The sequence below is a fragment of the Ixodes scapularis genome, unplaced genomic scaffold (genome assembly GCF_016920785.2).
Source record: "Ixodes scapularis isolate PalLabHiFi unplaced genomic scaffold, ASM1692078v2 PGA_scaffold8__174_contigs__length_109621045, whole genome shotgun sequence".
NCBI classification, from domain to species: Eukaryota; Metazoa; Arthropoda; class Arachnida; order Ixodida; family Ixodidae; genus Ixodes; species Ixodes scapularis.
In genome coordinates this window covers 105,630,482-105,655,538 of record NW_024609883.1, presented here as the reverse complement: position 1 = coordinate 105,655,538, position 25,057 = coordinate 105,630,482, and the positions used below count along the sequence as shown (strand labels likewise).

General features: G+C 45.6%; 1 protein-coding gene and 1 non-coding gene across 2 annotated transcripts in view; one reads left to right on the top strand and one right to left on the bottom strand.

The window, feature by feature from the left end:
• Positions 1–14,439, bottom strand: part of LOC8036172 — a 38,591-nt gene extending 24,152 nt beyond the window's left edge. Inside the window, exon 1 of the mRNA XM_029984037.4 lies at positions 14,231–14,439. Within this exon, the coding sequence (XP_029839897.2) occupies positions 14,231–14,270 (40 nt within the window). The 5' untranslated portion in view covers positions 14,271–14,439. The remainder of the gene's footprint in view (positions 1–14,230) is intronic.
• Positions 12,112–12,193, top strand: Trnas-aga. Its single transcript has one exon. It is a non-coding gene; the product is annotated as a tRNA-Ser (tRNA).
• Positions 14,440–25,057: the final 10,618 nt, after the last annotated feature.

Sequence of the window (25,057 nt, the reverse complement as noted above, 5' to 3'; positions counted from 1 at the left end):
GAGAGAAAGTGATACATACAATAGGTGTTTCGGGGTGCTTGTACTGTGAGCCAAACTTTGTAGTAGTATGATTTTGCAGAACAGAGGATAAGACATTTGAAGCAGCGCTTTTTCTGTCTTTCTTTCTACGGCGTAAGAAGCCCGACAACCAAGAAGGTGATGTAGCACCACGGCATTGCCATCTCTCAAACCTGGTGGAACCTTGAGCAATCCCCTTTCAGGTGTGCATGCCCTCACAAGTCCCACGTGATGTCTCGAGCAATCCCCTGTCAGGTGTCCGGGCCCTCACAAATCACACATGATGTCTCGAGCATGGCTGATATGATGGACATATATAAGATTCAGATCGGCCAAGTGTATATATGCAAGCATTTTAGTATATATACGCAACTGTAACACATGTCCTCTTGGAGGTCTTCGTGGATTCCGAAATTTGAGCTTTTCGTCAATGTTACCCAAATCCAAGTATAGATGTCGAGAAGTTTTCCAGTTTTCCTGTCTGATTTGACAGGGGATTGTCGTCTTCCCTTTTCAAAACCTCATCAAGCAGAATTTGCGGTCGTTTCTTGGTCACAAAGCGTGTGATTGGTTCGCAGTCGTCGCCGAACGCAGACGCGGCGCTCGATCTTGTTACGAGCTGAGCCGAATAGAAGCCGAGCGCTGACGAAGTCCTCGCGTCATGATCAGAATGCGCGTGCCCGAACACCAACTCGGATCATTGGCAGAGATCAGTGAAGGAGCGCACTTTGGAAAATAGTCGAATGAAAACAGATCCTTCGCCCGCATTTTGAGTTACACCAGGGTACAATAATGAGGTGTCTTTCACCTGCAGCACCGTGATACGTCATCAACTAATTGTAAATGCGGTCGTCATTTTTTTTTTTTTTTTTTTTTTTGGCAGAGAAAACGAATTTTTTTTGCGCATTACGACAGTTCAAGGTTCCGCGGCTGTTTAACAAATCAGCTTAGCTTTGACGGCAGCACGGTGACAACACAGAGCGACATCATCAAAATCCGCAATTAAGCTCCCTAACCACGACGCTCAAAGTATGGAGAATTACCTTCCATTGTATCAACATGCAATGCAACTTTTCAGCAAGAAGTTGCGACGTCATCACTCTCCGTCCGCCATATAAACACGAATGGAGTAGAAGGCCAAGTCCTGGCTGATCGTGATGACGTCACGGTATGACGTCATCACGATCAACATGCCTTCTAACAACATGACCCTGAAGGTTGTGAGACTGACTTTCCGCCGCAATGCCAGCTTTCGGCAGAGAGATGTGCTTCATCAGGATCCACAAGCACAGTTAGTAGTGTCCCATGACTAACTTTCACTGTAATCGGAAGTACCGAGTAATAGGGTAACCGGACAGAAGCTCACCAGACAAAAGCTCACCTATTTTTTGGAGGAACTGGACAAAGCTCATTCATTTTTTGGCAAACCCAAACGGAAGCTCACTTTTTTTTTTTTTTTTCTTGATAAGCCGAACGAAAGTGTACTCTGGGTAAAATGGGATGGGCTAAACTGTGGGCTAAATGGGATCACGTCACTTCGGAAAGTATATTCTTTGAACCCGGTTAATTAAAGACCAAGGTCACACTTTTAGAGTTATATAGGTGCTGGGATTTTTCCCTCGAGTGGAGCCCTCAGGATGACCGTGCTCCGACGACGACCGGAATTTCCCCCGGAGCTGTGGAATCTGCACGAGGCCACGCTAACGGACGAGGACAGCCCAATAACTCATGTGAACGATAGAACAACGGGTTCCACAAGTTTGTGGGACAGGGCCATCCAAGTGTCTGGACCGAGGCTGATGGCATGTCTTCAACAGGACAAAGCGTTGGTCACTATAGTTTTGCTGCAAGCATGCCAAGGTGAACCCTCAATGAAAACTTTTCGGAAAGCAACGAAGTGTCTTCAGAGCCGCTTGAGGAAGCTGTCTGTGGACTATCAGCTTGACAGAGACTTGCCGACACTGCTGGAGGCAGTGGGAGGCTATATGAGCCTTTAAAGATTTGAGCAATAAACATGATTTTCTTATATAAGAAACGTACCTTGCGCGAGTCATATAGAATGCGCTGTTTAATTTGTCATGTTATTGGAGTTCTTATAGAAAAACAAACAATTTTACCCGGGTGAGCTTTTGTGCGGGTTCACAAGTAAGACCGGTGAGCTTTTCACCGGGTTTATGACAAATCCGGTGAGTTTATGGCCGGTGAGCTTTTGTCCGGTGAGCTTCTGTCCAGGATTCGAATAATAGGGCTCTTCGCTTTTGGGTTTTATTTTCCTCGACAACCTTTTAAAATGTCGTCAAGATGAAAAAAAAAAAAAAAAAATTCCTCCGTTCCGGAAGTGATGTCACAGACGTGAAGATAAAAATAAAACACAAAAAACGAAGAACCATAAATGTACGGTTAGTCTATATACAGTTGCTATAGTCGAATAGAGTATATGCAAATGAATGAACCGTACTTGATTAAATGAACCAAAGAATACGAAGCCGCCGAAAGACAAAATCCTTGGCGGAGCCGGGATTTGAACTCCGGGCCTCCCAATATCCGGTCGGGAGTGGTGTAGAGGTTAGCACCCGCGACCGGACAATGGGGGACCCGGAGTTCAAATCCCGGCTCCGCCAAGGATTTTGTCTTTCGGCGCCTTCGTAGGCTTTGATTCATTCGATAATGTACGGTTGATTCATCCGCATATTTTCGATTATTTCCTCTTTGGAGACCACGTACGACGATGAAAGTGCCCGTGACACAGTTAATATATATACAGTTAGTGTGTACGCGAGCTGGTGGAAGTTTATCGTAGTGATACTAACCGAGACTGGGGCTGAAGTAGGGAAAAGTCTACGGTTGTAGTAATATCAATATGGACAGACAACGTCTACAACCCAGCTAATGAGTTTATTTAACCATTATCCGTATATACGTGATGGTTGATCCTGGTGACGTCACATGCATAAGATGTCTAAGTGATGGTTCATGTTGATGACGTCACAGTATTACGCCATTACAATCAACGAGCTTCTTAAAAACATGACGCTGAAGCTTTTGAGACTGACTTTCTAGAATGACACCTTTTGACAAAATGTTATGACGTCATCAGGATCTACATTCTCCCAAACGCGCATTAAAACTTGCGTTTCGGCTAGTTGGTCCATACTAAACAAAAGGTTTAAAAAGCTCGAACAAGACGAGGACAAAGAAGACACGAGGACAATAGGACAGGCGCTAAACACACGACAGGGGACTGAAGATGAAAAACCAAGAGCTCTAAAAAAAATGCTCGCCTCTAACGCCCGCAGTTTTGCGGGCGTTAGTAGCGAACATTTTTTTAGAGTTCTTGATTTTGTATCTTTAGTCTATTGCTGTCGTTTACAATGAACGTCTTTTTTGTGTATTTTTAGAGATATCGCGTTTGTTTGTATTGGGTCCTGTTGTCTTGGCGTTTTCTTTGTCCTCGTTTTGTTCGCACTTTCTAATTTCCTAACGTGACCCTGAAGATTCCGAGACACGAGCGCCGCCTTTGGGCAAAAAGGAAGGTACGACGTCATCCCAATCCGCAAGGGCCGCCGTGGATGGACAGAGGAATCACACGACCCTGAATGCTTTGAGGCGACTTCACAGCGGGTGTCTCCTTTCGAAAACACGCAGCACGCGTGGGCGACTCCCCGCCCGTCCCTCCCTCCATCGCGCGTCGTCATCGCGTGTTTCCACCGAGTCGCGTTCCCAATGGACCCAGTCTTGCGGACCCTCGCTGCCAAGACCTTTCACTTTCGCTTCATGGACAGCCGACGAACACGAGACAAAACAAGAACGAAAAAGCGAGAACGGGGGCCCAGCACAAAGAAAACGCCCCAGAGGGATTCTTTGGGAGGCCTGCACCTTGGCCTTGGAACCAGGCGAAGGCGGCGTCCAAACAAACGGAGGAAGTAAATTATTTCTAGTACCTTTGGAAAGTTCCCCCCTCCCCCCCTTCGCTCCCCTCCTCGTAATTGTCAGACGACTACCGCTCCGAAAACACCCTTCGCGTATACCTTTTGTTTTATTTATTATACATATTTTCTTTCTAATCCTGTTATTGAGTTCGACGTTTTACGATGTTATCCATCCGCGTGTGCGTGTGTTTTTTTGTGTGCTAATGATATGCAGCGTCGTTTCTTGTTAGTTTGGCGATGCTTTTGTCAAGGTGTGGCGGAGCAGCGAGCGAGTAAACAGCGCTGATTTACAAGCCGGGGAATATCTTCATTCTGGTCACGGTGCTACACGGTTTCTCCTTCGTGTTGACGATGAAGATCCTCGTTACTGAGAGGGATGTCAAGGGCTGTTGCGGTTGCGATTGTTCTATCGTCTTTCTTTTGCTTTCTTAACCCCTATTTTATTTTGTTAGTTGGACCGGTTCGTCGGTTTTAGGAAAGAGCTGCGCGATGTTTGGCTTTCGAGGCGCGTTCTCATGGCGCATTCCTTCCAGAGAAAGGCAGGCAGCACGGCGTTCGTCAGTGCCCGAGCGTGAGCACAACTTGTCATAAATTCCGTAGGTTGGCACGTGGATTGTAAGCATAAAAAGTTGCGAAAGATGTCCCCGCCTGTGCTTTCCACGTTTTGTGTCAGGCGCAGTTTCGTTCTCCTAACCTCCGTTTCGGAGAACTCCAATGTGACGTTAAAAAAAAAAAAAAACACACAAAAACGAGAAGTTTGGGCTTTGTTGAATCCTTCAGCTCATCCGTATTCCATGCATAGGCATGCTCCTGCATGATCATGCTCATGCTCATCTCCAGATCCTCGCTCGTCAATCCTTACCCTCGGTATTTTCGGCCGCATTAGCGGACCTCAGGAAGTGGTTCCACTTTCTTCTCTTTTCTTGTGTGGCGCACAAAGTTCGAAGAGTTTGCACCATATTCTGCCTGTAACAACATTTGCACTATTTATCCTCAAAACTTGCTCGAGCTTTAAAAATAAATCTAGTTACAGTCACACGCATTTAACTCGGTTCCTCACCAACGACTTTTGTATAAACTATATGAACCAAACATTCATCCTTCTATTATACTCATCGGATAGCCGAATTCTTAACTAAATGAAAACAGGCTGTTCATCTTGATCAGGACAAATCATCCACCCTTCCAGTTATGTCAGGTGTTTCCCAGGGCAGCGTTGTGGGTCCGCTGTTATTTCTTATATATATTGATGACCTACCTCTCCATCTAACATCTTCAATCAGGCTCTTTGCGGACGACTGTCATTTACCGTTGTATTACTAACCCAGATGATAATTTATTATTACAGCAAGACTTAAATACATTTTCACTCTAGCCTGACAGATGAAGGTCAGCGCAAGCAAGAAGCAACTACTAACATTTACAGGTCAAATAAATTATGTATTATGGAACTACACATTTCTAACACGGCCTCACGAGGAAAGTATATCAGCCCATCAATACCTAAGAGTAACATTTTCTCATTAAAAAATTTGAATATACAAACATTGACACTTTAGTGGCTAGCGCCTGTAAATCTTTAGGATATATTAAACGTAACCTATACCTTACCTCCCGCTCTGTGAAATTATACCGCATATAAAACTTTCGTGAGATCTAAATTAGACTATACGCTCACTTTATTTTGTGGCACCATCAAGCATACCTCATTAACAAACTCGGATCGGTTCAAAACAAAGCATCTCGTTTTATATCGCACGACTACTCAGCGACATCAAGCATAACTGCACTAAAATTAAATCTTGCTCGTCTTGTCAATGCTTCACGAAATCTACCATTTCTCTTCTTTTTCGGGACAATTACTGTCGCCTACCTCTTATATCAATTTTTGTCATGACCAAAATTTAAAAGCAAACCTTCTATTTGCGAAAACTAATAAATTAAACAATTCCCCGCTTTCACTAGCTATCACTGACTGGAATTCTCTTCCTGAAATAATTATACTTGAAACTAGTCACACTAAGTGCCGTGATATTTGTTAGGCTCACCTTACAAGCGTTTTTTATCAGTCAAAATATTTATACAATATCGCTTCCCCTTTTATTTTTTATTTGTATTTTTATGTGACCTTTATAATATGTCTCTTATTCAGCGAATCATATTTATACCTTGCCGTTGTATGCTGAAAATGCGTACACTTCGATTTGCCTCCATGATTATAATTTTTTGTGTGTTTTGTTGTTGTGTGTTAATGGTGCGTGGTACTTGTGATTTTTAATTAGTTTCACGAGCTCCCCTACTGCAATGCATCGGCGCTGCAGGGTTTTCTGAAAACAAAAGAAATAACAAACTAAAATATTGATCGAACTGTTATCCGCCAACCTTAATTTTTAAATTTTTGTACCTCATTCCCCCTTCCCCTCATGTAATGCCTTTGAGGATTATTAAACCGAAAGGAACTTACTCTAAGTTCTGTTTTAGTCACTTTTAAAATGTCACAAAACATCGGTCGTGGCTGAGCTGTGACTGCTGACATATGTTCAGTTTACAACCGTTGTCGATCTTGATTCATCAAGGTAACTCATCGTAGAGTTTGAATCACTGTCAATAGGTTGTACTGATCTATGTTGAAACTATATCCATATTAGTTTGTGTGGCAACGCAATTTTGAGAGGTACAATTATACTAAGCTACATTAAGTTTCTCCAGAAATGAAACTAAGTTTGAGTAACATAAATACATTAATTTTATCTTGAATTTAATATTATGTAGTTAATTACATTTCAGCCAATTAAAGTGACCTCAAAACTTTCACAATTACTTTGTTGCTACATGAAAAGAGAGAAAGTATCAAGGTTGCAGAAGTAAGAACTACAATGTAGTGGCGAGGTAGCCTCAAAACTAACATCTGCGGTTAACACAATATAAGAACATAAACTAACAACTGTACATGAGCTGTGTGTGTTTTTAAATTTAGAAAAGAGTCGAAGAAATGTTTTATTTAAAAAGTTAGGATTTCAAGTCATTAATCGCGTTAATGAGCTGCGGTCACGAGACAGATACTGTGCAACATGCATTCATCTTGTCGCACAGCGAAAATTTGAATAAAAAGAAAAAAACATTATTTTGGGAAGCAGAGTTGCCTCAATTTAAAGCCTGCAATGTAGTAGAGTATTCTTAATCTTCAAATAATTTCGAAGTAATGATAACCTATGTCGGTAATAATAGTACTAAAATTACTTTTGTCTACTTATATCTGAATTTTAATATCATTTAAATCTATCCGAGTATTTCATAAAGAATCTAAGCTCGAACAATGAACCGGCCAGGTAAGTAAAACTGTCCGACGGATGAGGGTAAACCGACCACGGCGGAAAACATCTCCAAAAGTCTGTCGGAAGATAAATTAATGGTCATCAGTCAGACTGCCACTGTATCATCATCAACTGCAACAAAACTCGTGTCCCCCATCTGTATTGTGACGTGACTAGTCTTTACGGGTATACCTGCCAGCACTACTCTACGGGTATACGTGCCAGCATGGCAAGAACCGCCTCCAGAGTGTGCCGCATTTCTTTCGGACCCTCGGTGGCGTCTCTATTTTTTAGGAATGTTTCCTTTTTACTTTCTTTTTCGTCGTTATTAATGGTCACTAAAGACCCGTGGTGTTTCCTCGTCTCGAGGTCTAGCATCTCACGTGGACATTAGGATGGTGAAACAAAATGGTGCGCCCCGTGATGGCCTCAGCGCAGCCACGCCCTGACTGCATGCATCTATTTCCTTGAGCATTGCAGGCACGTGAGAGAGCGACTGCGGAACTATATTTCATCGGGCACAGTCACTCGCACACGTCAATGTGACAGATAGGAATCGGCTCTTCGATCACCTCCTCTTACACTCGTAGTTCAATCTCTACTTATTTCAGTTTCGACGTTGCGAACTTATACGAACTGACTAGCACAAAGCTGCGATCCCCCCCTCCCCAAGCCCCTCGATTGAATTTCCGCCATCAAAAGGGTTTAGAGCTTGTGTCAAGAAATTGATTGAACTACACGCCGAAATAAAGGTTTACGCAGCCGTTGTTTCTAATTCGTGCGCCGTGTTGTCACGAACGTAGACATACATGCCTCATATCTCCTGCGCTCGGTAAAGTATCTTCAATTCCTTCCTTCATCAGCCACAAGGATGCAGCCATTATAGTTTGGCACAGATACCACACAGATGATAGTGATCAGAGAGAATCTCGAAAAGAGTTTACTATATATACTACTCCGGGAATGGTCTTCTGCGCCCTGCCGTCTGCGCCTACTAGACTGCGAAACGCTTTCTAAGCAAGCGCGGAAGCTATACAGAATGTAGGAGGCTGCGTATGGGCTCACAGTCCGATGACCGGGCATTTTTCACCGAACAAGTTTGGAATAGTGGGGCTTTAGACTCTTTCATTAGGACGTTTCTAGCATGTGCGTGCGTCGTCTGGGACCCGCCGCAGAGTTACTAGGTACAAATGTTTGAGATCTTTCTCAGAATCAGCCATTAAGGTTTGTGACAGGAGCTTACAGCCCATACACAAGTTGTACAAAAATGAAAAAAAAAGAGAGGATTAGATTGGGTGATTCTTAAAGGAGCAATGCAACAATTTTTGTACTTTGCGCAAATACGGCTTAAAACGGATCCCCAACGTTAATGACCTATGAAACACGCGTTCGTTTTTCACCCCACGCAATAGAAGTCCCAGAAAAAAAAATTAAAGAAAAACGAGCAGCGTTCACTCCCTCAACTCGCAGCCAGAACAAGCGGCCACGTGATCTGGAGCCGATTATATGCCGCCAGTGTTGATCATAGCCACGCGCTGGGGTTGGCAAAGCGCAGGACACGCGCTGAGTTCCAGACATTGTTATGGCTCGGCTGTTGTCGTCGTTGCAGCGATTGGACACGGGTCACAACCCGAATGCTTCTCGAGCTAGCAATTGTCACGAGCCCAAGTCGAGTGCCCACGCAATACTCGGGTCCAATCTATGAACCGCATTCAAATATCGTCACTTGGGTGTACTGCGATCCCCGAGTTACGTCACCAAATTTTGCAAAGGAGAGATTGAATGAAAATGATCGCTTTTGTCCTTGAAATTACACCGCAACAAAGGAGTTTCTTGGCCAATGGAGTTGCGTGTGAGTATCCGTGAGTCCCAGGTGTGCCAGTAAGCTCGTGTAGAGAGAAAAACATTCCAATTGAATATCGTTGCACAGCTCCTTTAAAGACCTCGAATATTGTTTAAGGGTTAGATATTTTCACACGGTAAAATCATGGAAGGACAGGTATTGAACGAAATGTTTATATATTGGAGCCGCATCATCTATTTGCAAGATTACTAGATCACTAAAAAAAGGGGGAGAGGTTCGTTATCGAAGTGACTTTTTTTCTTCGTAATTTTTCTGTTTAAAATATGGGAGAGTGGAATTCCCTCTCCCATATTTTATCTCGGTTTCTGATGACGCTGTTTTTTTATAAGAGATTGAAGAGTTGAATTGAAGTACTGAAATGGGGTATTCTTCATTGTTTTTCTTCTTGCATGTTTGCATAAATTTTGAATATGTTCATGTGTACACAACCTATGTACCCTCTGTTTGTTGTTTTGAAGTATAAAAATGTATTTCTTACTGTTTTTCTTTATGTGTGTGCGCAATGATTTTGAATATCTTCGCTACGTGAACGCAGTACCGCGTATAATGCCTAACGGCGCAGCGGGTATTTGTATAAATAAATAAAAATAAATAAATAAATGCAAAGCTGGAGCCAATAGTTTACGGAGCGCGCCATTGGGCGATAAAAGCGCTGCGTCATCGTCGAGATGGTCTAATCGACGCGCTCCATGAACTACGGCCTCTGTCTTTGATGATTCTAGTGCCCCAGGAGCAAGTTTCGAGTCACTTGGTTGTAGACGCACGGGCGTTGTACTATATACAGGGTGTCCCAAAGAGAAATTTGCGCGCGCATTGCATTATAGGACGGCACAGTTTCCCCAATTTAGCGGGGAACTGAATTGGTGTTGAGGTCAAGTGAAGTCAATTTTCCCGCTAAATCTAGCGGAGGAACTGAATTCGTTCATAGGTTACGTGACACCAAGTCATGTGACGTCATTTTCGCCGCTAAATTTAGCGGGGAAATTGAATTGGTGTTGTCACCGATTCAAATTATTACACAAAATTAATTTTCGTAGAACTAAGTGTGGGTGGCACAAGAAATGGGAGGGGTTAACGCTTCGCCGAGTCGAACTGCGCATGCCGCAGAGCACCGGAGCTCGCGGCCGCTCGGCGCTGTCCAGAGCGATGAGCGAAGATTGTGAGATCACGGCTGGCCGGAGCGGCGTCTATCGCCGCTTCAATCAGACAGGAGCGCGCCGCGTTGAAGCAGCGCTCGAAAAAAATCTCGTGCGTCTACTTTCCCGCACCACACTCGGAGAGCCAATCACCGCACCTTACGGAGGCAGCTCAGTGAATGAAAATGCCGAAACATAAGTTTAGACCCCAAAACGCAGTCTGAGTTGTGACATTAAGCAATGCAAGCGTGACGTTTTCCATTGCTTAATGTCACAACCCAGACTGCGTTCTCTGGTCTAGGAAATGTTTCGGCATCGTTATTCGCTGAGCTGCCTCCATAAGGTGCGGTGATTGGCTCTCCGAGTGTGGTGCGGGAAAGTAGACGCACGGGTTTTTTTTTAGTAACGTAACGTAGCGATGCAGGCGAGTTGTTTATGGATGTTGAAAAATAGTGAAAGCGCAGAAGAAAAGCGCACCACAATTTTTTTTAGAGTGAGGGGGAACATACGGGGGCGTATGTCGGCGAAGCGACTTTCCTGCATGGCGCAGGATCCCTCTCTCCTCGCGTGATCGGATCTCGGCGAATAGCGGCGCGGCGGCACGTGGGAAGCAGACGCGGAACTCTGGCTCCCGTAGGGAGCCTATACAGGAGGTACGCCCGGTTGCCCTGTGAGCGAGTTATTAAAGGGCTACTCCACCGATTTTTTCATTGTCTCCGATTTGCTTGAAATTTTGCTAAACTAACCAACAAACGTCGCGAAAATAGTATCCCAAATATTAGGTCAAAATATTGTTTTTTCGCGAAGTTATTGAATTTACAGTTTTGGTCCTCACCGTGTTTTTCAAGCTTGAAGTCTTTACTGGCAACAATGAAAAAGTGACGTCAGTGGAAGGCAGGGGTTCACTCTTTGGGGTGTAGATTTCGTTTTAAACTGATTCGAAGCAGTTTCATGGTGTCAAATGAATGCCTGGGAAGCTCGCTGCAGTACCCGCGCTCCAGCACGGAACAAATGATTGGCATATTCTATTTTTTGGCTGCTTGCTCGACTGGCAAGCCTGCCTGCCACTGACGTCACGGCCCTGAAAAGCGCGCGTATATTTGAATGTTGGTTTTTGCATCATTTTTATTTGCCGATTTCGCAATAACTATTATGAATTTCGCGATTCTAAATAGCATACCGGAGAGAGTAAAGGCCGGGGAGTCAGAAAATATAGTTAGTTGAGGTAGCTCAAAAAATCGGTGGAGTACCCCTTTAAAGCTAATTTATGTTTCATTTCGGAAAACCTTTTCTTTTTCCTTCGCGGAGGTATTGAAGTTTTAAATTAGGTCTGAGAGTCTGTACAGAAAACACTAAAGACGCAACGTCAGATCTCGTAATATGGGGCTATGTGGAGGCAGTACAGGGCGTTCCGGACGGGTTACGAGAAGTTCGATAGTGCGGAATACACGTTAATTAAACTCACGCCAGCAAAAAAAAAAAAAAAAAAAAAAAAAATCCGCATCTTTATGTGGTGAATGACGTTGATTGGGGCGAAGCTCTGGTGGTGCTGATGATACGAGAAAGTGGAGGTCTCTTTAGTTCTGCGATAAAGTGGCCCTACCTGATCCATGTCAGAAAGAGAATGTGTGATATGGAACGTGGTTATATACGCATTTGAGCATTTGACCGCAGCGCCCTCTCGTCTATAAACGTTGAGCCAATGCATGCAAAGTTTAGCGCGATTATACTAAGCATTTGACCGCAGCGCCCTCTCCTGTATAGACGTTGAGCGGCTACATGCAACGTTTCATCCATGACAGAAACCCCAGCTCTTGAGTTCTCCCATCTCAGAGCCCCCTACTCGTCCCGCAGTCGTGGCCGAGTGGTTAAGGCGATGGACTAGAAATCCATTGGGGTCTCCCCGCACAGGTTCGAATCCTGTCGACTGCGCAAACATTTTGTTTCTTTTTTTAAGAAGACAGATGGGATGGCAATCGATGTGAGCACGGACGCCGGACGGACAAGGCTAGACACTAAGGAGCTTCGCCCCTAAAAAAGAAAAGTACTGCGGAAACTACGGTATTTTTCAGACGGCCTGCCCGACTTGCAAGTTATACAACGAGTGAGGTCACCTCACCGGAGAGCGCGGGAAAGTTCGAATGTTGGTTTTGGCATCGCCTTCGATTGTCGTTTTCTCCATAGCGAAATTTAGAAACAATAAATAGCGTGCCAAAAAGAGTAAAGCCTGTGCATTTCGAAAATGTGTTTACCTGGGTAGCTAAGGAAACCGTCGTATAGCTGCAACGAAAGGACTCGACGCTTCCCCCGTTCCTTTTTTACACGCGCCATTAAACATGTTGTTTGCACATAGTAATCTTGGCCGTGCCGTCACGGTTAGGAAGCGGATCAGAACGCCACCATAATATTGTCAATGGGAAGGGCATTCCCTGGCGGCCATAGCTCTGTTCGTTTGCTGCCGAGCTCCCACAAGGCTTTCGCATGGCGCCGTCCGCATCCTCAAGACTGTCGTTTCTCACAGACGATAAATCGGAACTCGATCAGAGCATGCGCCGTCAACGGCATGCGCTGAACTATGACGACAAGTGAATTCCACATACAGGGGGTTTATAAAGCGCCACAATGGCTTACGAAAACGACATCGCTCTTGGTGAGAAAACGGTCAAAGTGCAGGCGGGCTGGCGTAAGTTTACACAACGGCAAGACCTGACATTGGATTTAAACACACACACACACACACACAGTGGTAGAGGCAAAGAAAGGGGACAAACAATGTCAACCTTTTTGTTGTGTCCTTTGTCTCTTGTACTCTTAGCTCTTTTTTTCTCATTTTTCATCCCAGCCCCAAGTTTTACCGTCACGATAATAGTTCCATGACTTTTTTAAAGATTTTTTAGTGTAACTTTTTTTTTAATGAGATCTAGAAGTGCGGAGGTCACCTTGACTCGCTGAACTGTGCGCACGGTGCAATAATAATTACTGGGGGGTTTCCTTGATGGTTCACCATAAACAAACTGACCCACGTCTTAACGGTGTGAAAGAAAATTAAAAGTTCCCCTAAAAATGTTGGAGAGGCCCGGTTTGTGCGCGAAACTTAAATTAAGCAATGTATAAATTCGCAAAGATGTCAGAGCGATATCCACCCTGACAGGCACTCCCAGAAAATTGGAGCCTTAATGATGAAAAAAAGAAAAAAAAAACACGTTATTTCATACTATCTCGTATTTCAAAACAATTATAGTTAACTACATAAATGAATTAAATTGGGCTCTAAAAATTTTTTTCGTGTGTGTACAAATTCCACGGAGGTCACGCAGAGTACCAAATACTAATAAAGGTGACTATGAGGTCGTGAAAACAAAAGCGTTTTCTGACCCAGAAATGCGAATCCTGCTGGGACACTCAGCATGTATTGCAGTATCTCTCGCGAATTAATAACAATCTGCAAAACTGCTGAAAAAAAATCTGATAAATTGGAACCATTCCAATAAAAACAGTTATTGCGAATTAAAAAAAAAAAAGAGGGCTTTTCTTTTTAGTTGTCGCTGTTACGAACGTGGGCAACGATGCTCATGTCTTCATATACAACCAAGTTATATATCTGCCGAACCTATTTTCTAATTAACTCTGTTTTTAACATGAACGTTGTCATACTGTGGTGCGCCACTTTCACTACGGAAGGCAAAACAAATAAGAGAGAAGAACGAGTGTTTAGGTGGCCGTTCGGAAATTCACGGACACTGCATGGTGCGGCCCGCGTGATATCAGTTCGCTTACCCGGGGTCTAGCAGTTCAAGAGGAAAACTACTATGAAGGGCTCATTGCAATTAATTACTAAGACTAGAATGCTTAGCTCTACTTTTGCTTAGGACAAAACAGCATTCATTGCCTTATACCTTACTCTTAATTAGTTTGTACGGTCACCATTGTCTGCAAAGGAAAAGCGAAAATGTAAAAATGGCTACTCACAGCTCGCCAGAAATAAAGACGCAGCAACGCCTCCACACATGGCTGACAGCTGATGGTCAGCAACTGTCCGCAGATCCTTCGACGGCTACTTCTGGAATTGGTTCGAGTTCGGCCTTGAACGTTTTCTCGCGAAACCTTGGGCAATCGATTCCGCGAAAGCTACACTTATTCCTTCGCTGTCACCACAATGCCGACGGCAGTAGTCTCTTCACCAGTCCTTTCAATAGACTTTTCACGAATTTTCTCAGCAAATTTTGCTACACCGGCTTCAGCAGTTGTTGCTTTCGCAAACCGGTATAGACTCGTGATGTTTCCCTCCTATTTGAACAGTCCTCTTGCCGTTCTTTTCAGGGGCAAGTCGGGGTCTCCACAGCGTCTCTTCAGCAGGTCTTTCAGCTATCCTTTTGGCAATCCTTTGGCGAGCCCCTCCCGGCAAGTCCTTCCGATTAATCTATCCTCTCCTTCCGTCCGCCAATCCTTTCAGGGATCACTACGTCAGCACAGAACGCGGTTGGACTTCTCGGCGTTCAGCGAGTATACCCTCGTAGGGATTCACACAACGGAACACGATGATGCCGCAGATCACAAGACGCTTTCTGTCCTGACCAGTCCTCCGTCTAGCCTCCTATTGTTCTGAGAGCCAACTCCGCCACTCGGGCAAAAGTCATCATGCCGTAACGGTTACTCCACTCCCCTTGCCCCCTCGCTCGCTTCCTCCCTTTCCCGCGCATGCGCAGCTGGGTCATTTGTCGCGCTTGGCCGCCGGCCCGGACAGGTCTCGAGGGTGGTTCTTCCAGCGCTGGTGCCGTTCAGCGTTCCTAATGTACCGTTGGGGAATCGCCGAAGCGTCGCCGCTGTTTGTTCTAAACGTTTTTGTCGCGGCTTTGGAAGCCTCGGATGTCATCTTCTTGGCGCTGGTCGGCAGAAGACGCGAGGTCACGTGATTGGTTTCCGTCGCCTTCTGTCTTTCCGCCCGTCCCCTTCCATGGAGGAGGACGTAATTTTTCAATGTCGCCTCATTCCACGGATGGCGGACCTCTTTGAAACTGAAAACGAGAGTTGAATACGTATTTGGGTCCTCGAAACAGAAATTACATAATCGTTCGTTTAACGCGGTGTACAATTCCTCTTCTTCGATGTTTGATCAAATAAAAAAAGTCGAGATGTTGATTCCTATAAAATGTAGACGGCTATTACACTATGCGGGTAGCAACTGAGGGAAAGGAGGAAACGCCAGGGCGCCGAGCTATGGTTGGAAGGGTTAGTGGCGAAAGGCTAGCTGGCTTCTTAGTCTCTATCTAACAGCAGGAACACGTTTAAACACAGAGAAAGGCACCTGGCTTGGCGTCTTATTCACTAATCATTCCAACCAGAGCTTGGTGTTCTGACGTCCCTCTCGCGTCCTCCTCTCCCTCACTTTCTAACCCTATAATTTTAGAAAACAAAGATGCCTTTCTGGAATTATAAGCAAATAAAGAAAACTGCGTACATACAGACGCGCATAAACCCTTTTGCTTGTCGCTTAAAAAAAGAAGACCGTTTTACAGTTAGCAATGCGGGGCACAACCACACACTCAGTTTGCACAATCACGCATGCCCACACACACGCATTGTACACAAAGACAGAGTTAATTTCAACATGGGTGATGCTCTTGCGACGAAAAAATGTCACCCTTTGCAAGTTCTCGGTAGTTTGCTCACACATATCAGATTGTCGTAGGCGCACATAGGATAGCAAAGTTTATTTTATTTATTTTATAAATACTGCTAACCTTGTTTTGGAGGTTGTGGCAAGAGGGGTTACAAACTAGTTGATGCGCAAGAACTTACACCTAGACGAAGTACATGTTATGAACTCAACAAGATTACGATTGGAAATGCAACACTAAAAAAACAAAACAGTGCAATAAAAACGCAAAGGCAAGAGCTTGTCACGAACAACTCTCCAGTACACTTAAAATATCTCAGCTGATGACGAATTAGCATGCCCTTGAATAAGCCTATTACACTCCTCAATACGTCGTGGGCAAAAAAAAAATTGTAAGAATTGTCGCGTCAAAGGTACGGAACCAACGCCCCGTTATGCAGTTTACGCATAGCACGGGGCAACTCGGGGAGTTAAATACCTTGAGGTGTCAATGTTAAAATCAGCTCTTAGCAAGGTATCTGAGCCTCACTCTGCGACGCCGAGTGGATAAGTACTCAATCTGAGCCTTCCCATAAAATGGCCTAACAGATTAATTTATTTTATACTGGCTGTATACAAATTGTTAAGCGAATCGTTGCACTTTTTTTTATTTAAGTTGAGTGATGCATGAAAATGAGTCCCGATCACGTTCTCATCTCTCCGAGTCCATGAAGCGATAAGAAGGCTGAGGAGCGAATCACGGAGCCTGGTCGTGATACGCCACGCCCTTGTAAACTGTCTGTGATTACTATCTGCAATATCATTGTCATCTATGAATTTATTCTTTTATGAGGAGAGTTCTTTTCGGCATGATTTGGTTAGGCTTTGGTCCCAGCATGAAGGATGAAAGATCTTGTATCCATAATCTCTTGCTTAACTTGCAGTCGTGATTCCTCTATTTCCATAACGCTGCTTCTTCATTAGGTGAGCCGAATTCTTGGAACAACAACAGGGCGGAGCTCGAAGATGCCGGCCACAGCCTCATTGGTATTTCAAATTGGCCTTTCGCCAAATGCTATCCTCACCAGCGGTGAGTCGGCGCACAATCACCACTTTACGTGTTTCAGTCGGCATACGCTGATTCACCGATTCTTTAACCGTCTTTATAGGTCAACCAAAATACGCACAAAAATTAGAAAAAAAAAATCGTCACGATTTATTTTAGAAAACGAATCACAGGTAGGTTTCTTTTCCGATATGAATATTGCAAATATGTTTTTTTTTTTTTTTAAACCTGACCATATTTGCAATTTGAGCACAATGAATACGATAGTTTGTCGAAAATAGCTCGAAGCAATTTTCTCGTGTTTTTGTTTTTTGATTGGTTTTTGCACATATGTTTCAACCTTCTAGGCTAGGACACGTGTCCAAAAAGACAACTCAAAATCGCCCCAGAGAAGATCGCAACGTGCGAAATTAGTTTCACTTTGTTTCTTGATATCAACCAGGTGCGGAAAAATGCTATCGGTCATTATTGAAATCGGGTAGGACAGCAATCGCGGAGTAATTGCATTACTTTCTAAAATTAATGAATTGTAAAAAAATTGCGTTTTGTGAGCGAGTAATTCTACTTGTAATAAGCTACTTTGGTAACAAAGTAGCTGGGAATGTAATTAAATTACATTTCTAGGGTAATTTACTGTAGTACACTGAGAGAATAAGGACTTTTAGCAAACCGTTACCGCGTACGGTAAGAGGAAGACACTAACGGTTTGCTAAAAGTGCGTATTAAGCCTGCCCTTGTGATGTGACGAGACCGTATGTTCAACGCTGTATATACTTGGGACCCTAAACTCGTCAAAAACAAAGTTCGAGCAGAAAGTTCTCGGAAAGCGCCGACTGGACGTCGGCGAAAAAAGCGCGAAGTCATCGCCGTGATACGCCAATCGTTGCGCTCTGTCAACTTCGACCCCACCTTTGTGTTTGACGAGATTAGCGGCCTTGGACAGTGTAGTTCAAACCGCCAACACGATCGCTGTCGGTAGGTCTGTCAAGAACAAGCGCTGCGATTGTGGGAAATGGGTGCGATGGCATTTCATACGCACTCGCGTTTTGTATAGAATTCGCGACTCTATCGACCTACAGGCGTTTTCTTTTTCCTGTCGTTCTCAATCACGTGGGTTCCGTGTCTGGTATGCGGGGCGAAAAAATCATAAAACATTTCAACCTGGAAGATGGGAAAAAATATAGTTGAGGCAAAACAAGAATGTGTGAAAATCACGCCTTTTTCGTGCACACCTTCCAGCGGCGTGGAGAGATCAAAACGATGTTTTACCACATACCGGAAGTGACGATATTCAAGATGGCCGCGCCCTTCTGGAAATTGTGAGTATTCAATGGCGGCCAACGCGACTGCTGAGCACATGCCGACGGCGAGCTTTCACAGTTATTTTTCAACGTGCATTTTACACAAACAAGATTGTCGGTCTTAGCAGCTTCTTAATGTGAGCTCGTTCTGAGCAGGCGCTCTAAACAGCGCCCTCAAATATGGCGTCCAGTGGATACCACCTCCGTGCACGATGGTGTGCTGTGACACCATGCAGGATCGCGTCAACGTCAATGACGTCAACGTTTGTAACGTCATCGACCGAAACACAGAGAAATCACTTTTCAGGACGTGGTAAACACGCCAGACGGAGACGCGTTCCAGGCAGCATAGTATTAGTCTATACCAGCATGAACCCCGAAGCGGTCGTTGCCCGTCTGGGTCATCAGACGAACGACCCGCCGCGAATTCGATGCGCGGGAACGCGGGAAGGACGCTCCAGTGAGGCCGAAAATCGGGCACCCGTTGGCAGAGGAAAGAGCCCCACCCGCGTTGTGGGCGGCTGAACGGGAAAAGAAAACGCCTCCCGCCGTGTATGCGAGGTGAACCCGGACAAGTTGTCAGTCACGGACGGCCGATGCCGCGGTTACTTCTGGGCAAAGATGCGTGCACGCCGCTGCACCGCTGCGACAGAACTCAGTTTTCTGACCCAACGGGTCATTGGGGTTCGACCTTTGCTTGTAGTTGAAACGGTACCGTGCCCGCTACCGAAAATAAGTAACGAAATATTCGTTAGATTGTCAGGAAGTAACGCGTTACTGAGATTCGTTACCGTTCTGAGGATCCGTTACGTTACTTTTGCGTTAGTGGATTTCAGTATTTGGCAGTGATAAGCTGCGGTTACGAACTTGGACAGCAATGAAATACGGCAGTTTTATCATCTTTTTTTTTTATTATTTTATCAAGTTAAGACTATAGTAAGTTACAGGTCAAGAAGGTGGCGTGGCAAATGCCCCTCAAAGCGAATCATATATCCCTCCGCCACCTCCGCATCCAATACCGTCCCATCGTTTCCGTGACGTCGCTACCAACGTGCGAGGAGGGTCTTGCCTTCCTGTACATATTTGCTTTACCTTTGGACTTTGACTTAGCAATGTGGAAGCCACAAGAGAGAGATTAAAGTTTTCCCCCTCCGATGGAAACAAATACGACTTTGGGAGATTAGGTTCCCCCTCCGATGGATACAAGGGCCGCTTTGAGGGGATCGGTTCCCCCTCCGATGAATACAAAGATCGCTTTCTTAAAAAGTGGGATCGCAGACAAGTTGTCATCAGTCTGTAGCCAATATCTATCCATTGAAGCGAACAAGGGGCCTTTCCGGTGAACTATTTTTTAGACTGCGGAGGGATTTGAAACGGGCGCATCACGCTTGTGGGAGGAGCTTCTCCTACCTTCTTGACTTGTAACCGACTGTAGCTATACACAGAGATACCGACCGATGCTGGACCGGGACCGATAACGTGACTAATTGTAATCAAATGTAAGAATTAACGGGTAACCAAATTTGATAGGCAATAATGAAAATATAGTAAAGAATCTACTTTCCTCGCTAGTGACTTCGCATCCTAACGAGTGGATGGTTAGTGCCTTATTGAAAAACTAGCGCGTTACAAGTAACGTTGTTACTTATAAGTTATAACGCGTTGGTTCCAACACTGTATCAAAGTGAGCGAGGTCTTCGAGAGCTGAGGTAGTGTTCAAACGTGAGAGCGTATATACGTGGTCGAGCACGGAGCATCGAACGCTGGTAGTCACCATGGGTCGGGATTCCCCGTCCTGTACCGTAGATACATAAAACCACCTTTCATCGAGTAGTAAAAAACTAAAGGTTCAAAAGAAAAAGCAATTGAGACGCGATGTTTTCACAGCGTGACCTTGGTCTACCAGAGGGCGACACTGTTGCCCTTAGTCGATGAAACTTTTACCCACTGCCGTGTACGACTGCTCGCCTGGGGGTCTTTAACGTGCATCGCGCAGTGGTGATACACGACCGCACGCCGGTGCTCGTCCAGATCGAAAAGCAGAGGTCGGGATTAAACCCAGGTTACAAGACGATTTTGTAACACGGTGCAATAGCAAGCACGAGAGCGAGAGAGAGGGTCAGGAAGTTCCGGACACTGTCTCCATGAGGAATCAGTTTGCACCAGGGGAACCGTGGCATAGATACGAACTTAAGTTGATCATAAAGCAAAGGGGCTTTAGGAATGATTTCACGCTGAAGAAGAATCCAAATTTTCAAATAAAAAAAAGAAAAAAAAAAGACTCAGCTTTTCCACTGTGGTGAAGAAGGAAGACCAGCGAAGCTGTACTATGGCGGGACGACCTCAAGGACGACGCCTAGAGGACGACGTCTAGGATAACCTCAAGGACGACGTCTAGGACGACCTCAAGGATGACTTTTAAAACGACCTCGAGGACAACATCTACGACGACCTCAAAAACAACTTCTTTGACAACATCTGGGACGACCTCAAGGATGACTTCTAGGACAACCTCGGGTACAACCTCTCAGACGACCTCAAGAATGACGTCTAGGACGACCTCAAGGGCGACGTTAAGGACGACCGGACACCTAGAGAAAGTCAGCCTTTCCACTCTGGTGAAAACCAGAGTGGAAAGACTGCCGCCACCGCTCATAAATGGCGATAACTGTCCAGAATTTGTGTCGACATTTCTTTGTCCACGGACACGAAACTGTGAAAAGTAGCCCTTACCAGCTCCGCTGTGAAAACATTATATTGTCGAGACCGGTTATAACGAAGTCGGTTATAACGAAATAGCGGCTACAGCGAAGCGATCACGGTTTCTCATTTCCTTTCGCACTTCGTTTTAAGCAAAGTCGGTTATAACGAAATAGCCGATATAGCGAAGTGATTTCCGATTCCCGTTGACTTCGTTATAACCGGTCTCGACAGCATAATCACTTTAAGCAACAGAGTACGTAACGAGTTCCGAACATCTGTTTTATGATTTATGAGCAGTGTGAACTGCGGCTTTAGGGGGTATAGACCCAGAAGCCTTTGTCTGAACTCGCTGTTCGAACGCCGAGCGCCGGTCTTCGACGCTATTCTTCCATGGAGCCAATCAAGCAGCGCCAAAAGTGCGTAGTCACGACGCCTGTCGTTTTTGTGCGTTTGGTTAAAAAACTTTTAGCAAACCGTTACCGTGTTCAGCGTACCGCACTGCCGGAGCCTTTAAAGGCGAGTAATACCGTGGCCGCGGGGCGCGCGCTTAAAAGTATGCTTTAAAGGCTCCCTTAGTGCGGTGCGCGGAACACGGTGTCGGCTTGCTAAAAGTCCCCAAATGCTTCAAAGGCTCCGATAATGCGGTACGCAGAACACGGTAACGGTTTGCTAAAAGTCCCCATTGGTTCCGGCAAAGTGAGCGTCGTAGATCTAAAAGAGGATCACGTACTGCAAGTTCAGTACGAACCCTCCACACACAACGTCTTCGATAAGGACCGTTCACAGACCTGCATAGCCCAGTTTACTGCTTAAGTCACGAGGGTGACGAGCCTCGCGACCTCGTTGCTGGCAGCTCCTTTTACCGGAATTTCGCGGCCGTCTTTCTTTTTTTCTTTGAACCGAAACTAAACAGCAACCTATAGGTGGCAATCGCTGTATTCACTGAGCGCCATACTTGGGCGTAGCGTTCACAGCGCATGCTCAGAACGACACTCCATTTATCTTACAAGAAGACTAAAATTCTTGGTGGTGGGAAGTGCACGTTGCAGAAGCCTTGTGGAAGCCCATCGTGAACTCGCACTCTGCAACAGCGGACTCAACTATGGCCGCCAGTGAATACCACTTATCGAGTGCACAAATAAGTTGTTACGTTGATCTGTGGGGCCGAGTGGGCTAGTGTACACCAGCTCGGAGCACTTGGAGCGAAAGCTCGCACTGCAGAACCCAGGATCCTGGATACAATCCCCACCCCTGCCCGTTTCGATCTGAATGAACACCGGCGTGCGGCCGTGTATCACTACTGCGTGATGCACCTTAAAGACCCCAGGATAGCAGTTGTACTACACTGGCTAAATTGCTCATCTACAGCTGAGACACCAGATGCCCACTGAGGCAAAGTTCACACTGTAGAAACATAAACACACAGCCCCAAATGAATTGTCCTAATATCGTGAAATGCGAGTTGCACGCAGATGCCCCTCGTCCACAGCGGGAAGATGCGAAAAATCCCCCAATATGGTGCTTCATCTTATTTTTTGTAATTGAATTTCGCATATTATTTGAATGAAGCTCTGGTTGGGATGATTAACGCGCTCTGCTGTCTGAGGCGTGTTTCTTCCTTGTATGATGGTGGTCGTGCCAAAGCTGTCTGCAGACATGAAACAGACATGCTCCAAAAATACTTAAGGCGTAGTTCGCAGATAATTCTGAAAATAAGGGCTACTGCCCGGGCGAGCTGGTAAACGATCATAATAAAAAAAAAGAGCAAAACTTGAGATTAGGGACAAAAATTGGACAGCACTAAACGGTGTGTTGCGTTGTCTAATGTTTTGCCCCTGTACACGAGCGCCAGACCAGGCGTGTGGAAATAAACTTTATTCTCTCTCTCCCTCTAGTCTCGAGGGCTGCAGCGAACAGGTTTGTGAGATGTATGTAAAGTGCGACTGCGTTGATCTCTTCATAGACGTCCGAACGTGCGTCAACCCGTCGATGGCTAGAGTCACCCGCGAATGAATCAGAACGACAAACACCGTCATTAGAGAATTTGCGAATAGCGTGAGAGGATGGTCCAATGCGCCTGCCTTATCAACCGCGCGTCGTGCGACGTGAATTCATCGTCTACGCGGCGACTGCCTCCTCTTTTTTTTTTTTTTACGTGGTTTCGGAAGAAAAATCACGTAATCCGCAAACATCCCCCGGGCCACGGAACTTGACGCACCACTGTCGGGCTGCCATTGTTTTCGAACGCAATTTTGGTTGACCTCGACTCCCGCTATCCGTGCGTCTATCTGTTCTGACTTTTATAATATCTCTTCATGCGTCTTTATTTTTTTTTTTTTTTCGTTGGAGCGAGTTCTTGGTGAAACAATGACGCACCTTGATATAGCGTGAGTGTTGGTTATTAGTGTCCCCGCTACGCGGAGGAGGAAGAATGGACTCGTCGATGACGCTGGAGACAAAGGAAGGGAAGCTCTGGGCGTTTCGAGGAGAGCGGCGTGGGTGGCGCGCATGTTTGCGGAGGAACCCTCGAACGACGGGGCGGTGGCTCTGCATACGCGACGTGCGAGAACAACTACGTAATAGACCGCGTTTTACGGAACTCAGCATCGGTGTTAAGGGCCATGTGCGTGGGTGGTGCGCGTTTCACGTTCCGGCATGCGTTCTAGGTTGCTGCTCCGGGAGGGAGAGCTTTTAAAGCGCTTCGGGTCCCCCAAGAAGCTTGAGGAACGTCCCTTCTTTGTAAACTCCCTGTTATACTTTTAGGGTTCTTCTCCACCACCATTGCCCACGCCAGTGAACGAAGCGGACCATGACGACTGAGAAACCGTAACACCGGTAGTAAAACCACGTGCGGCACACGCGACACGGGATGTAGACCCACAATCCACTATTTATTATGGGACTGTCCCGGCTTGGAACAAGTGAGAAAACAGCACAGGGAGCCCAAGATCACCATCCTTGGAGAAGTTGACAACCCCAGAAACGGGCGCTCGCCAAACGATACTCTGCATGCCTGTGGGTAGTAGCTAGAACATACCAAATCCCTTAGTTACTCTTCACCCCTTACCCCAAATTAGGCCTTTGTGGCATCTTTTTGATCGATAGAGTTCAGCTGCAGCGGGGGTTCTTTTCGGCCCTGGGGACTGCCCGCATTGTCTGCTCAATGACGGCGCCTTTTCGTCGTTCTTTTTTTTGTACGCCTTCCCTCAAAACCGGAACCCGTGGCTGCGTTTCAGCAGAAGAACGTGTTTCTCGAGTATTGAAGGCCACGCAGCTTTCAAAAACAAAGCAATCACCAATGCTCAGGAAATCGGGAGACACATAATACACGCAGGAGAGGACCGAAGCACAGGGCGAAATTTCGTCATTTTCCCTTTTTTCTTGCACCACAGAGTCAAAAAGCGAAAATCAACTTTGTAAAGGGAAGGCTTATGACTATAGTTGTGCCCACTGAATAGGCTAAGTGTATAGAGTGTTTTCACGGACATAATTTGGACACAATTTTGTTGTAATGAGCTTTGTGCAGTGTGCCGAGTGTGCCCTCAAATTAAGGCTTACGACTATAGTTGTGCCCACCGAATAGGCTAAGTGTATAGAGTACTTTCACGGACGTAATTTCGTCCACCTTTCTGGTGTAATGAGCTGTATGGAGAGTGTGCCGGATGTACCCTCAAATGTGCACAGAAGCGTTTCATCATGCTGACATCGGAAGCCGTGTGAAGGAGCAAAGAACGTTTCAACAACACAATAAAAGAGCGATCACCCGGCGTTCAATCGAGAGGGAGAAAGAAGAAGCCACCGATGTGATCGGACGTGTTTTCTCAAGCTCTCGACTTTTTCGAAAATGCTCGGCGCTAAGCCCAGCCCCGAGCTGTCAAGTTCGGGCCCCCCTTTTGGATCTTCGGGGGATTGTCCCTCGGTAAAACCGGAAGATGCGGCCAGGACTTCGAGCAACGCATCGACCAGCCACGGTCAACCAGAGGCCATGGACACGAGGAATGCGAGTAACGCCGGTCCCGCCACTACCACGACGGGAGCAGGACCTGCTCCAGCCTCGATACTAAACAAATTGACGATGGGGTGCTCAACAGTCTTCCAATTTGGTGAGCCCTCCACAGTCCCAAGCACAT